The sequence below is a fragment of the Tupaia chinensis genome, unplaced genomic scaffold, assembly GCF_000334495.1.
Source record: "Tupaia chinensis unplaced genomic scaffold, TupChi_1.0 Scaffold000031_1, whole genome shotgun sequence".
NCBI classification, from domain to species: Eukaryota; Metazoa; Chordata; class Mammalia; order Scandentia; family Tupaiidae; genus Tupaia; species Tupaia belangeri.
The window spans coordinates 1,343,791-1,357,341 of NW_006159461.1; the positions used below are offsets into that span (position 1 = coordinate 1,343,791).

At 44.3% G+C, this 13,551-nt stretch overlaps 1 protein-coding gene across 2 annotated transcripts in view; it reads left to right on the top strand.

Moving 5' to 3' along the window:
• LOC102472026 (ST18 C2H2C-type zinc finger transcription factor) overlaps nt 1-13,551 on the top strand; it is a 140,700-nt gene that overhangs the window by 92,885 nt on the left and 34,264 nt on the right. For both annotated transcript variants that reach the window (XM_027771407.1, XM_027771409.1), the window contains exons 10-11: nt 5,941-6,186; nt 12,583-12,698. In XM_027771407.1, the coding sequence (XP_027627208.1) occupies nt 5,941-6,186; nt 12,583-12,698 (362 nt within the window). The remainder of the gene's footprint in view (nt 1-5,940; nt 6,187-12,582; nt 12,699-13,551) is intronic.

Here is a 13,551-nt window from a genome sequence, read left to right on the forward strand (position 1 = left end):
AACCAGTGTGCTCCTGGGTGGCAGAGCTCGCTGGGGGGGGGGGTACCTCCAGGACCAGAGAGCTCGTCCCAGCACCAGCCAGACACACTCCCCGTTTCCCTTCCCCCCTCCCACCCCGATCCACAGAGGTAGGAACACGCTTCACAGTCTATCTTTATCCTCAGCACTCTGCCTGCCAAGCGTTCTGTTGTTTGTTTTGGTGTTTTCCCCACCTGTTTAGACAAAATGGCATATGCACAGTGTGCCTTAAAAGAAAACAAAAAATTGACACTTGCTTGAAATGTTTAAAGTTCAAAGTCTGTTTGGTGCTTGAACAACGCCTAGAATAGCACGCCATGCTTGCCGCCTGGTGTCAGCAGTAGCCCGGGCCCTCTGGCTGCCTGCACCCCAACGCAGCCTGTTCTGGGAACTCTAACACCTCGTCAGGGAGAGGTTCTGAGCACCAGGCTGGGAAGCCTGGCAACACGATGGGCGTGTGTGTGAGGACACTCGGTGTTCAGTAACCGGCTCGTTGGCCCTGTGCACAGTACTGGGGACGTGTCCCTGGGTATTCAAAACCCAGTCAAACCATGATCATTCAGTGTCATTCATGGGATACCATCATGTGCCCGGCACTGTGCCTGTATTCACGGTCTTCAATCCTTTCAGAAACTAAACATTACTATCCCATTTTGCAGAGGAAAAAACAGTAGTATTCACAGATTGAAATATTAAAATTAATTGGCTGTGTCTACACCAGACAGACACAGATCCTTTTTCTCTTGTCATCATTTCCCAAATGACATGCTAGAACCACTGCCGTGACTGCATTTACACTGCTTTAGGGTTTTGATATGTAGTATTTGGATCTGGGTATCCCTAGGGAGTCCTGGAACCGGTCCCTTCTGCAGTACAGAGAGATGAAAGGTGTCCTCTGAGTGGCACCACTGCAGCTGCTGGGACCAAGCTCTGAATTTGCACTTGTTCGATTTCTTCTCTTCCTAAAGACCTCATGGTATAAAGACTCTCAACTCACCTGGGAGTTCTCTTTTTTTTTTTTTTTTTTTGAGAGAGTTTTTGTTTGTTTGTTTGTTATAGGGCATATGCGCTCACCAGGAAGACGGAGAGAGACAGAGAGACAGAAAGCGAGAAATCACCCTCCCCCCCCCCCCAGGGGGAGATGGCCACGCCGCAATCCCTTCTCCTCCATTCTCCTCTTGGGATCCTGGACATGCACACACATGCACCCGGCGTGAGTTTAAGCCACTGGGTCCAGGACTCAAGCCACGGTCGACTACATGGGAGTCCAGCAACATAGCCATTGCACTAACTGCTGGTCCCAGGAGTTCTCGAAGCTCACAGTTCCAAATCCCAAAGATTTGGAGAGGTGTTTACAGATTTCATTGAAAGTTTATACCTTATGTTCATCATTTCTCTTCAAGATTCCATCATTCTGTTTTTGAGGAGTTTTCAAAAAGTACAGGAAATGTATGTGATTAAACAGTTATATATGAATTTTGCAAGTTTTTACACTAAAAATGCATTTTAATTCATTTTATACCAACTTTTTGAAATGCCCTCATATATTGAGTATAATTCACAGGTATATAATCTTAATAGTCTTGATACTTAATTACCGTTTAGTAAGAATAATGTATTTTCATTCCATTTGTTGCTTGTTAATACCTCACCACTTTGAAATGATATTTAAGAGAGCTTTCAATACAGAAAGATACTTCCCACACAAAATTCTCTAAAGCAAAAAAGGAAAGAACATGAACCGTGGGATGAAAGCCAGGGGTTAATGATGGCAGAAGCCTAGCAGGGAGACGTGTCTCAGACAAGTTGCAAAAGGAAAGTGGTAGGTGACTTATTTTGGACTCACTGGGAGCTTGTCAAGTAAGGAAAACAATGGTGTCTTATTTTCTAGATGTTTGGAAAATTAATCACTTTTACAATCAGAACATTTAATCCTAATTCTAATTAATTATAGAATTACAAATTATAATTTCGTTCTACTTCATCATTGGCTTTGAGTGTATAATAATTAATTGCTGAAACAATATATTATCATTTGCCTGGAAAATAAAGGAGGAAAGTAACTTAAGCTTCTGTACAAGCATAATATTAATGTTCTCTTTTGTTCTTCCAAAAACAAAGTTTTGTCTTTCCTTCTAGTGTTAAGTATAATAGGAATGCCATGCAGTTTCTTGTATTGAGAAGCGTTAAGTATGAAAGGACTTCAAAAAGTTTATGGGAGGTCCAGTAGGGAGCATGGTGGTTGAGTATCTGGACTCCCATGTGGTTGACCACAGTTCTAGTCCTGGACCTAGTAACTTGCTTTCTCACTTTCTCTCCCTTGCTCTCTCTACCTCCCTCCTCTGGTCAAATTAAATAATAATAATAATAATAATAAATTAAATTAAATAATTCTTCTTTTAAAAGTTGTTGGAAAGTTGGAATTAAAGTATGGGTTTATTTAGGTGCAAAAAAAAATTTGAAATATATGCATAGTTTTTTCATAATACACTTTCCGTGAACTTCCTTGAAGTTCTCTTGTGTCTTGTATAAAAACAGTCTTCATAGTTATCCTTTTACTCACTCTCTAATATGCCATTAAATTAATGTTGCTGATTTCATTAATCATTTCTCTGTTGTTGGACATCTAGGCCACTTCATATTTTACAGTACAGACAAGGATTATAATGAGTAATTATTTCAGCTTTCAATTTAATCATGATTTATGATATAGCTATTCAAGTACTTTTCACTAAAAATCTTTGTCCAGGGCCAGTTGGTGACTCGGTGGTTAAAGGAGCTAGGTCTCACATGTCTGACTTTATGGTTTGAGTCCCAGACCTGGAGGCTTGAAAACCACAATGGAGCAGGTGCTTCCATGCTCAAAATCACAAAAGGAGGGCGAGAGGAGAGGGAGGGATGGCAGTGTCACCATGCCCGATGAGGAGTGCTTTCTCCACACACCCCCAGTCTCTCCCAAGAAAGCACACATGTGCTCCGGCAAAAGTGTCTAAAACAAACAGACAAACAAACTATATGCACAAAATAAGCTTCTTAAAGGCAGAAGAACCTACTTTTCAATTTCCTTTTCCCCAAAATGTCGTGTCTTCAATTAAGTACTTTCTCAATCGAATAGTCAACAGTGTATGTGACTCAGAAGTGGCTGAAATAGATGGCCTTTGATGTCTCTTCTAAGTTGGAAAGGAAAAGAAGTCTTCCAAAAGTTCGCAGGAAAATGTGCACGGTAAAAACTTAGGCACGGATTGCCATTTTCTGGTACCAAAATAAACCTGTACTTTATCATTTTCCACAAACTTTTGGAAGTCCCCTAGTCCATGACTTGAATACCTAACCTCAAAACAAACAAACCTTAAATTTTAAACTTAAATACTTAACACATGATCCAAAATAGGGCTTCGGAAAACCAGTGAGCAGTCCTGGGGGGGGGTGGGTAACAGCAGCAGTCCCACCCCTCCCCCCACGCCCCGCCCCCCACCTCCTGTTCGCGTTGCTATTTGGAGTTCAAGCACAGGGAGAAGCGCTGTCTATTGATACTGCTCTGAATACAAATCCGTGCTGTAAACGTGTGATCCGCCATCTACGGGCAGAAAGGGACCCTTGTCTGTTACTGTGTGCAATTGTCGCGTGCATCTGTGCGCTCACTTAAAGCCCATCTGTGCCCTCGCCGCCACCCAGGGAAGTCAGGTGCTCAGAGCAGCCTGCTGGGGCACAGGAAGCAGAAAAGCGTCACTTTTAAACATTAGGCGTGATATTCTTTCCCCCAATCAAGCCGTGATTACTTAAGATGCATAGTTACAGCAACGCCTAGAATCTCTTGTTTTAAAAATTTACTCTCTGATTTTTTGGGGGGAGGGGGTAGAAACTAAAACATATATTAGTGCTATCTTGGAAGAGTTGGTATTTTTCAGAGAGATGAAATCTGCACTATTTATGGGTTTTGCACTATAAAACTCTGCAGCCCAGTCACATGGTTTCTCTTTCCTAAGCCATCTGTCACAGAGGTCTGGAGTTTTATGTGAATGTTGGTTGTAAAGTCTTAACCCAAGCTTTTTTTTTTTTTTTTTTTTTTTTTTTGAAAAATGTTAACAACTAACATTTTATGAAAAATGTCAGCAACTACAATATTTAGCATTTTACTTTACGTTGGCCATTAAACTTGATGACTCTAGCTCCATTTCACTGCTATAGTGACAGACCAGCTTTGAAGCCAGAAATTGTTCTCATGCTCTCCTGGCAGAAAGCATGGTGAGGTCGTGGAGAGGCAGAGCGTGTGGCAGTGATATGGTTAATATCTTGGATTTTGTAACTAAGGTTTATTAATGCTGGTATAAAAATGTATTTGATATTATACAGATGGCATAAGATGTTGTGGTTACTAAGTTATTATCCCGGATAAGCTGTACTGTCAAATTCGGGGCTTAAAACTATCACGGGAGATTAAACTATTTACTAAAAAGGGACAGAAAGATATGGCCAAAGCATCTTAGTATAACATATCAGAAGTGTATTTACCTCCTGCAAATATAGTAAGCATATCTATCTCGTAGGCTGCGAGATTGGAAATATGAACAGGTTAAACAAGCAAATAGAAGAGGTGCTTGTATTTTATGAATCAGGCATGTCGGGGAGCCTGGCTAGTGCAGCCTTCAGCCCACCAGCCACTACTGGGGAGTGGGAGGATAGGAAAGGGGAGTTAAAATAAATGCCCTGGGAAGTGACTGACTGGTTACCACGGAGTGGGGGAGCTTGCGAACGACCGTATTTGAAGAAGACTCCTGCTTTGCCAGCCAAATGCAGGAGAGTTGAGATACCGTCAAGAAGTTGGATGATGATGGAAGTACCAGTGAGGTGTGATCTGTTTTGAAAAATGGCAGGCATGTGTTCCAACCCTCTGACGGTTCCTGTGCGGTGGCGCTCCCCAGTCATGACCCCGTTTAAGCCACCCTGCAGTACAGATCTTAAAGGGGACCGGTAGCAGGTGGACAATGTACTAGGACTTGAACCAAGTAGAACAGGAGATACATTCTTTCAAATGGTCCCACATGGTTGCCCATGGTCGGAGTTCTGGACCCGGCAACTTGCTTTCTCACTTTCCCCCTCTCCCATTCGCCGTCTCTCTCCGATGAATTTAAATAAAGAAATAAATCTTTAAAAATATATATATATATGCAAAACGAAACAACAAAAACCAAACGAGCATGTGAGGCAGGATTAGTTTGAAGACTTATTCCAAGTACCTGGAAAACAAGACACTTTTATTCTTAAGTTGTTGCTGCAGAATTTAAACCCCACAGAGACCCGCTATCAGCTCTCACCTAAAGACCCCCAGAGAGGAGGTTTGCACTGTTGGTCTCTCCCTCCCAACCCCCACAGTTCAACAAAGCTTTTCCGGTTCAAATAACCTAGGGTAAATTGTTGCTTTTGCATGAAGCTAATATTCTAATAAATAATTCTCTTCCAGCTGGTTATTTTTGCGTATTCTCAGATTAGATTAATATTCTGATGAGCGGGAGGGGAGCGTTGAGAAGTTGTGTGTGCCTTTTGATAAAAACAAGTGTTAATGCTTTAAATGATGAATGGGAAGTGATTATTCTTTAAACTAGAAAAGAAGATTTAAAGCTAAACTTTTCAAAATATATACATAAAACTGTTCTAGCCGATACATTCACAATAGAATTCAGAGCATCTTATGTTTACTAAGCTTACTTTGTTTAAACCCAGAAACATAAAGCTCCCTAATGGAGTCGTTCTTAAAAGTCAGCCTAAGACTTGAACATTAACCAATGCGAATCAGAAAGCTCTACTTAAAAGCAGATACACTGACATGAAAGCTTGGTTTAAAATGATCCCTTAAAAGCCCCACATGGCAGAGCCGTAACTGCAAACTGCTTAAATGTTTTTCTGTCTTTCATTGGAAACCAGGGGGCCGAGATAGAAGTGGATGAAAATGGCACGTTGGACTTAAGCATGAAGAAAAATCGAATCCTAGACAAGGCGGCACCCCTAGCTCCCTCTGTCACTTCTATTCCAACTCCGTCCTCTTCCCCGTTCAAGACGAGCAGCCTTCTGGTCAACGCGGCGTTCTATCAGGCTCTTTGTGACCAGGAGGGCTGGGACGCACCTATCAACTACAGCAAAGCGCACGGGAAGACAGAGGAGGAGAAAGAGGTACGGTGTCTCACGTGGGTCCCAGCTCGACTGCAGAGCATCTAGCTCTGCCCGCCCACATTACCCCCCGTGGGGCTGTTTACATCACACACAATCTCATGTCTTGTTGCAGATTGTGGGAAAGTGGTGGTTTTACTTTTCAGGTGAAATTTATCAACGAATTCAACTTTTGCTGTTGCTTGCCCATATGATGTGCTGGAGAATTTGCCCCAACAATGGCTGCAGTGTCGTGGCTTCAGGAGGGATGTTAGCACTAGGCCTGCATAGGCAGCCTGGGTGGGCACGCACACTCAGCACTGCTAAGTCAGCCTGGGTGGGGCATGCACACTCAGCACTGCTACGTCAGCCTGCTCCTCCTTCCTGAGCCGGGTGATCGACGAGGAACTCAAGTCAGGCAGAAGTAAGACCCTTCCCACCAGGTCGAACCTGTTGCCGTGGCTCACAAAGGGAGCTGGAAGGGTTTCCAGCACCGAAGCCAGTTTGTGACCACGCAGGAATCCACTCGGCTTTGTCTCTGCAGCTCGAGCTGCCCGCCTGGGACCGAGTGGCCATGGACTACTTGGTGTCGTTCAGAAGCACTCATGGCCGGAAGCTGCCATCAGTGAGACTGCGTGACTGCAGCTACGACCTGAGGGTTACCATCCGTGATCCTGTCTTGCCGCTGGTCAGGGAGTGGCTGAGGGTCTTGCCAGCTGATTTGTCTGAAGAGCTGAAACAGCCGTTCTCTGCAGACATGTGTGCCACCTTCCTCAGCTCTGTAGGCCAGAGACGTGGGGTCTGATTAGATCTTAGTCCACGCTTGAACATCACATCAACATCGATGTACGCAGTAGCAATCACAGGGCCACGTTGTTTCCACTTCCTCCCTCCCTTCCTCCCTCCTGCTCTCCCCCCCGCCCTCCCTCCTTCCTTCCCTCGCTTCAGCCTCCCCCCCCTTCCTTTCTTCCTTCTCTATGCACACTTACACTGGCATTTCCAAGTCCAGGCAGCGAGACATCCTGGAGACAGACGCTGTGGCCAACAGGACGCGCTCCTGCTCTGTGTGTGCCTCAGCACGTGTGTGCCGGGTCCAGAGGGAGGGCCGGCTGTCGCCAGACACACCGCTGAACAAGTGCATAGCAGACACACATGGACAGGAAGGATGGCTGCCCCGCGAGGGCGGCTGGGCGGGACTCTGGAAGACCCTGCAGGATCCAGGGCAGGCTCTGTGGGGCAGGCTCTGTGGCCACCACCCACACCTCGAGGAAGCACGAGGGGACTCATGTGACAGTGCTTTAGATGAGGTCCTGCCATGCTGGCCTTAGTCATTTATTCTGGTTGGCTTTTGACAATTCACCTAAGGTATCTAGGGATGGTCATAATTAACCCGTCACGAGACTACATAGAAGAACCTTTCTCTGGAAAATAACGCATGTGTGACTCACGATGTGGAACCAGCAGCTACGAAGTGTAAGTCCATTGACCTAGGGACGACGGAGGACTGGCCAGCGTGGTCCTGGCCCTCCACCGGGCTCTCCGCTGCCATCTCAGGCTCCTGCAGACAGCGGAGGTTGCACTGCAGCCTCTCCATAGCATCTAAGTTGGCCAGTCTTCCTCCTCCTTGGTCATTCTGCGACATGGAAGTCAGCAGCGAGCGAGGAAGCGGGCAGGGTGGCCGGAGGCACCGTCATCACGCAGTCACGGTTGTTGGTTCGTCCCAGTACGTCCGGGTTAGCTCTAGAGAGGGGACGTGCCTTCCAGTTCCTGGGACCGCCAGGCCTCCCGCCAGTCACCTGCCAGTCAGACCACGGCACACAGCGCCTGCACCCCGACAGGGACACCTGCCTCTAGATCCAGTGCTGGGGGCGTGGGTGCAGCAGAAGTCAGCGTGCTCCATGAAGGACAGCACTTCCCCTAGGGACTGGTGGTGTGCTCCCTCTGCAGGCCTACAGGGACGAGGTCCTGAAGGCGCTCTGATTCCAGGGCGCATCTCTGTGCCGAGTGCTGAGTGGCTCTTAGGCCTTCTGTCCTCATTCCTGTGACTGAGCCGTAAATGGCCCGTGGCCCGTGCACGCACCAGAAATCCTCCTCAGGACCTGATTCTGAGCAGTAATGAACGGAAGTGCCTCCAGCGGTTCCTCATTTCTGTTTCGGGCTCTTGCATAGCCTGGCTGGCATGGCTTATCCTGGTGTCCCTCTGCAACTATGCCAACTTGACACGCTGTGTGTTCTCAGACAGCTCCCTCAGCACCTCCTCGGCTATACTTCTTGTCACCCCGAGAGCAGGAAAAAGAGGCCTTAAATATTTTATCTTCACTTTCCTATTGTGCTTCTTTCATCATTAAAAAAAAAAAAAATCCGGGTTCATCCTGGTAGTTTTATTAATTCAACTGGAGTGCTTTTTTTCTAATGGGTATAGATCTCTGACAGTGTTTCTTTTCCCAGCAAATTCAGAGGGAAGAAAAAAAAAAGTAGGTTTCTTCAGAACAAATGTGTGCTTTTGTCAGAACGGCTTCCTCAGGTCTGACCACAGTCTTTTACTGAGCAATCTGCAACCTCCCTACTCTGAAGTCTGAATTTTAGGCGTGAGGTGAGAAGTCAGCGTCCCTAGGAATAACAGAAGACTTGGGAGGTGTTCAGCGCCTTGGACCCCGAGTGCTCGGTGCTCGTCCTGGGGCTGAGCTGACAAGGCGTGTCTTAGGCTGAGCGCGTCCTGGCCGCAGCTCTTTGAATGGGGCGGCGCGTTGCTCGGGCAGCTGTAAGTGACAGGGACACGCAGTCTCGGAATCCTTGGAACTCCGTGGCACCACGTCTCGCCGTGTTCTTCGTCCTCTCATCGGTGCCAAGGTAACCTGCTAGCAGAGAGGATCGCCCACCCCTGCTCGGGGCCGGGCTGGGACGATGGGAAGGAGACTGCGTTCAGGGAAGGAACGGGGAAACTCTGAGTGCAGGTGGAGCACAGGCACGGCGACACTGTGGCCAGTCAGAATAAAGACAAGGCGTGTGCACACGGTGTCCGGCTACCCCACGATCCTGCCACGCAGGGCTACTAGCACCTTTCTCACAGGAGAAAACTGACGCTGTGGGACATGAGGTCGGTGGGCCTACGATGTAATATAGAAATTGACAGGCTTGGAATTTCCTAACATGACAAGAAAGGAGAAGGGGGGAAATCACTCAGAATAAATGGAGACGATTTACGAACTATTGATAAATAGCAGAGGGAATGAAGCGGCCTGTGGAATGAGGTGGAGCAGATGCTGTCTAGCGCCTCGGAGAACGCAGGACCCGTCTCCTCTGCACCAGGCAGGGCCACAGGGTGCCGTGACCATGAGAACCAGTTCTAGGACTGCTTCGTTCTGGTCAGTCTCCAGTGAGCTCCACTGGGGTAGCTCCCGGTGGTCCGGACAATATGCCGGGAATGTTTCACGAGCAGAGCGTGACATGTCCCCTGCTCCCAGGACACCTCCTTCCTCAGCCCCCTCCCCCACACTCACCACCCTGACACTCACAACCAGAAATCAACTGATTATTTCTAATTCATTGTTATCTAGCTCATATGCCCAACAGTTGCTTAATTTGGGTGGTAATTTTCAGAAAATATTGTCTGTCTCTCTCAGTGAAATAGCCTGTCCAGATGCCCCCTAAAAAAAAAAAAAAAAATTCCTGAATCTGGAAAAAATTCAAAATATCTCCAAAGGAAAGTGCCGAGAAATAACTAGGGCTGTCAGTTTCATTCGACTGTCAGTTCTCCAAAGATTTCAGGGCTTCAAATGTTAAAAGTGCCAGATGCTATTATCTGTTATTCATGTTACCATTATGTTCCGGTCTTTACTGGAATCAGTGTAAATGTCCATCTGTACATTAAAAGAATTTCACCGACGCGTGTACTCTCTAACGCACGCGTGCCACGGCCTCTTACACAGACACAGGATCAAATTACTATTTTTAAATGATACTTAAAATTCGGGGGGAAAATGCTAGTGATGTATCCTGCATTTAAAAATCATCTGATATAAAATTATTTCATAACAAAACCGATCAAAGAATACCCTTGGGGTGGTCACCTGTGTTTTAATACATATACTCTGCAAGTTTCCAAAGGTAGAATGTTGAGCAAATAAAAGCCAAAAAGATTATTATTTTATAAGGTAATCACATACGTAACAGTCTATAGTTAAAAAAAAGTTAAACGTACTTAAAAGGTCTAATGAAATTATCCTGTTTAAGCATTATCACATATTACACCACATTAAATACCATGTAGTCTGCAAGCTTTATGCTGTATGCATTTTACTCTAATCATGATCTAAACTTGCAGAATGCATCAATTTGTTAAAATTCCCCATTCTTTTTTGCCTTCCATAATAATACAGACTCAGCCTTCAACCAAGAGCTGAGAACTTTTATAGTTCAAGTTGCCATAAATTTATATGGTTTCGTAGATAGTCTGTTCTTAACCTTATTAGAAAAATAATAAAATGAAAGAGCCATTTCTTTTTACTTTGTTCCATTTTTGTGAAAACCTTAGCCTCTAAACAAAAAAACAAAGGCTGTTCCACACTGAGGAATATCGGATTTAGCATTCGTGTGTACTTTCCAAAAGCCAAGACATTTCTAAACTCTAGCGGGACATACTATCCCGGCCAAATCCAGATAGTACCAAATGGAGTGGACAGTGCAACTGCCAGGTTTAGGGTCTTCAGTTACGATTGTTTCATTTTAGCCATTTGTACTGTCCGACTTGCAGGGCAGAGCTTCGACCATGTCTTCCTGCAGGTTGTGCAAAGGCAGCTCAGCACAGCATTCTGCTTGCACCCCCGCAGGCAAGCAGAACGAAGCACACGCTTCTCTGTGTATACATGGTGTATTTTTACCAGCCACTGTTTCCCAACATCTATCAGTAAAATAGAAATGAAATATTTAGCACTGTAAATGATACATAGAAGAAAATCTACAAAACCAGGCTCTAGTCATGTGATCTGAAGATAATGTCACTTGAAATAACTTCTCAATATATTTACTACAGAATGCTCTTATGCAAAATAGTTGAATTCTTAGCCAAACAATTCATGAAAGAAATTACGGGGACCAGCAGTTGGCGTAGTGGCTATGTCACTGGACTCTGTCAACTGCGGTTCGAGCCCCGGACCTGGTTAAACTCATGCTGGGCACATGTGCATGCGTGCCCTAGATCCCGAGAGGAGAATGGAGGAGAAGGGATTGTAGCGTGGCCATCCCCCTGGGAGGTGGTTTCTCGCTTTCTGTCTCTCTGTCTCTCTCTGTCTTTCTGGTGAGTGCATATGCCCTATAGCAAAAACCTCTCCCCCAAAAAAGAAATTACATTTGCTTTAATGACTGAGATCAATGTTTAGACTGTCTTTCTGACTGAAAAAAAAAATCCAAGGGTTTTGTTTTCCATTGCTTTTGAATATAGACTCAGATTTATTAAAATTATATTATGCTGTAGCATTTTTACATCCATTTCATGTGAATGTGATTTACTTTGAACAATTCAGAACAGTTTACTCACCTTAAATAGACCAGTACTTTTGAGATTTAGAAAATAGTTTTCTATATTAGTTAATCTGATTTTAATATTAAATCCAGGAAGTATTATATTTGCTGGATATAAGCTTCATGATGAAAGCAAGCTAATTCTGTGACTGAGGAATACCATCCTTAGTTTCCGGTGAGATAATGTATCACATGGTAAATAAATTATTTGCCAGGATTAGTGAGTCTTTCTTATTGGATCCAGATCAGTATTAAACTTAAAAGAAGGCCATGAAAATTAGCGAGATCCAACAAAACATTCAATACGTCTACTAAAACCATTACAAGATACCAACTTCGCCAAAGAGGCAATTGAAGAAAGAAACAGGAAGCGATATGAAAATAAGAAAAATCAAATCACACACCTAACTACTGTAGCCCCAGTTGTTACGTATTTAAATAAATGGTTGAGATCTTAATTGTTTGAATATTTTAAACACATTCTGTTCATCTAAACTTCTCTTTTTTGGTGTAAAAATTGACATGATTTATTTTTCCAATATTTCTCTTGTTTTTCTGCTGGTATTACTGCTGAATATATGAAGAAATATTATTGCATTCTCTGGGAGGCATTCAATAAATCTCAAAACATACTATAATATTAACTTTATTATACAACTCAAGAAATGCCTCCATAATTTTAGCTGCTAAAATATATATTTTTAAAGGTATCTATTATAATTTCTTATTCTTCAAATAAAAGTCTATAACAATCAAGACACTCTTCCTATTCATGCAAATCCTATGAGCTATTTCAACTAAGTATTTAAGTCAAAACTCAAGTCCCACCTGATGACTTCCAATCCAGTTGTATTTCTAGTGTTCCCTAATGGCTTCTGTATGTCTACATATTCTTTCCAGAAAGACCCAGTGAACTCTCTAGAAAATTTAGAAGAAAAGAAGTTTCCCAGTGAGGCCTCTATACCAAGCCCCAAACCCAAGCTCCATGCAAGAGATCTCAAAAAAGAACTCATCACGTAAGTGGCGGCCACACCAGGCCCTGTGAGACACTGGGGTTAAGAGACTCGAGGTCACCGGTTGGGCTAGTGACGCCCTGGTGTACCCAGCAGACTTTAGGACTGTTCAGGGCGATTTCAACCAGTCAGCCATGAAATGTCAAGTGTAGACCTGAACCTGTACGTTGTATTACAGTGGCTATTTAGACAGCTAAGAGATCTAGAAATCTGCTGATTAAAAACAAAGATATGAGCCAGCAGGTGGAGTGGAGGTTAAGGTACTGGACTCCCATATGGCAAACTGCCCAGTTCAAGTCCTGGGCACATGTGTATGCATGCCCAGAATCCCAAGGGGAGAATGAAGGAGAAGAGATCGTGGTGTGGCCATCCCCTCTTGGGGTGGGATGACCTTTCTCTCTCTCTCTCTCTCTCTTGTTCTGGCAAGTACATGTGCCCTATAGCCAAAAAAAAAAACAAAAAACCCACAAAACAAAAACAAACAAATAAAAACAAAATCACTAAAAACAGGAAAAAAAAAAAAGAAAACAAAAAGATGATTAGAAATGCTTATGTTTTGACCAAATATTCTTAATCTGAAATTGATCCTCCCAGAGGGTCTAAGGCTTAGCTTCAGGAAGTCTGCTAAAGTTACAGAGCTTACAAAAAATCGTAAATCTTTCCTGGGGCTAAGAGGTCGTGGTTCCTATCACCCCCTTAGAGGGAGCTCCCGGACCAGAGCACCCAAAGGCAGTGAGTGCCTGTGACGTGTTAGTGAGTGAGCAGGTGAGATGCAGAAACCGTTTCCCATACATAATGACTAATACATGTTTTTTTTAGCTAGGTGGAGTTTTGCCCTAGGGCATATGTGCTCACT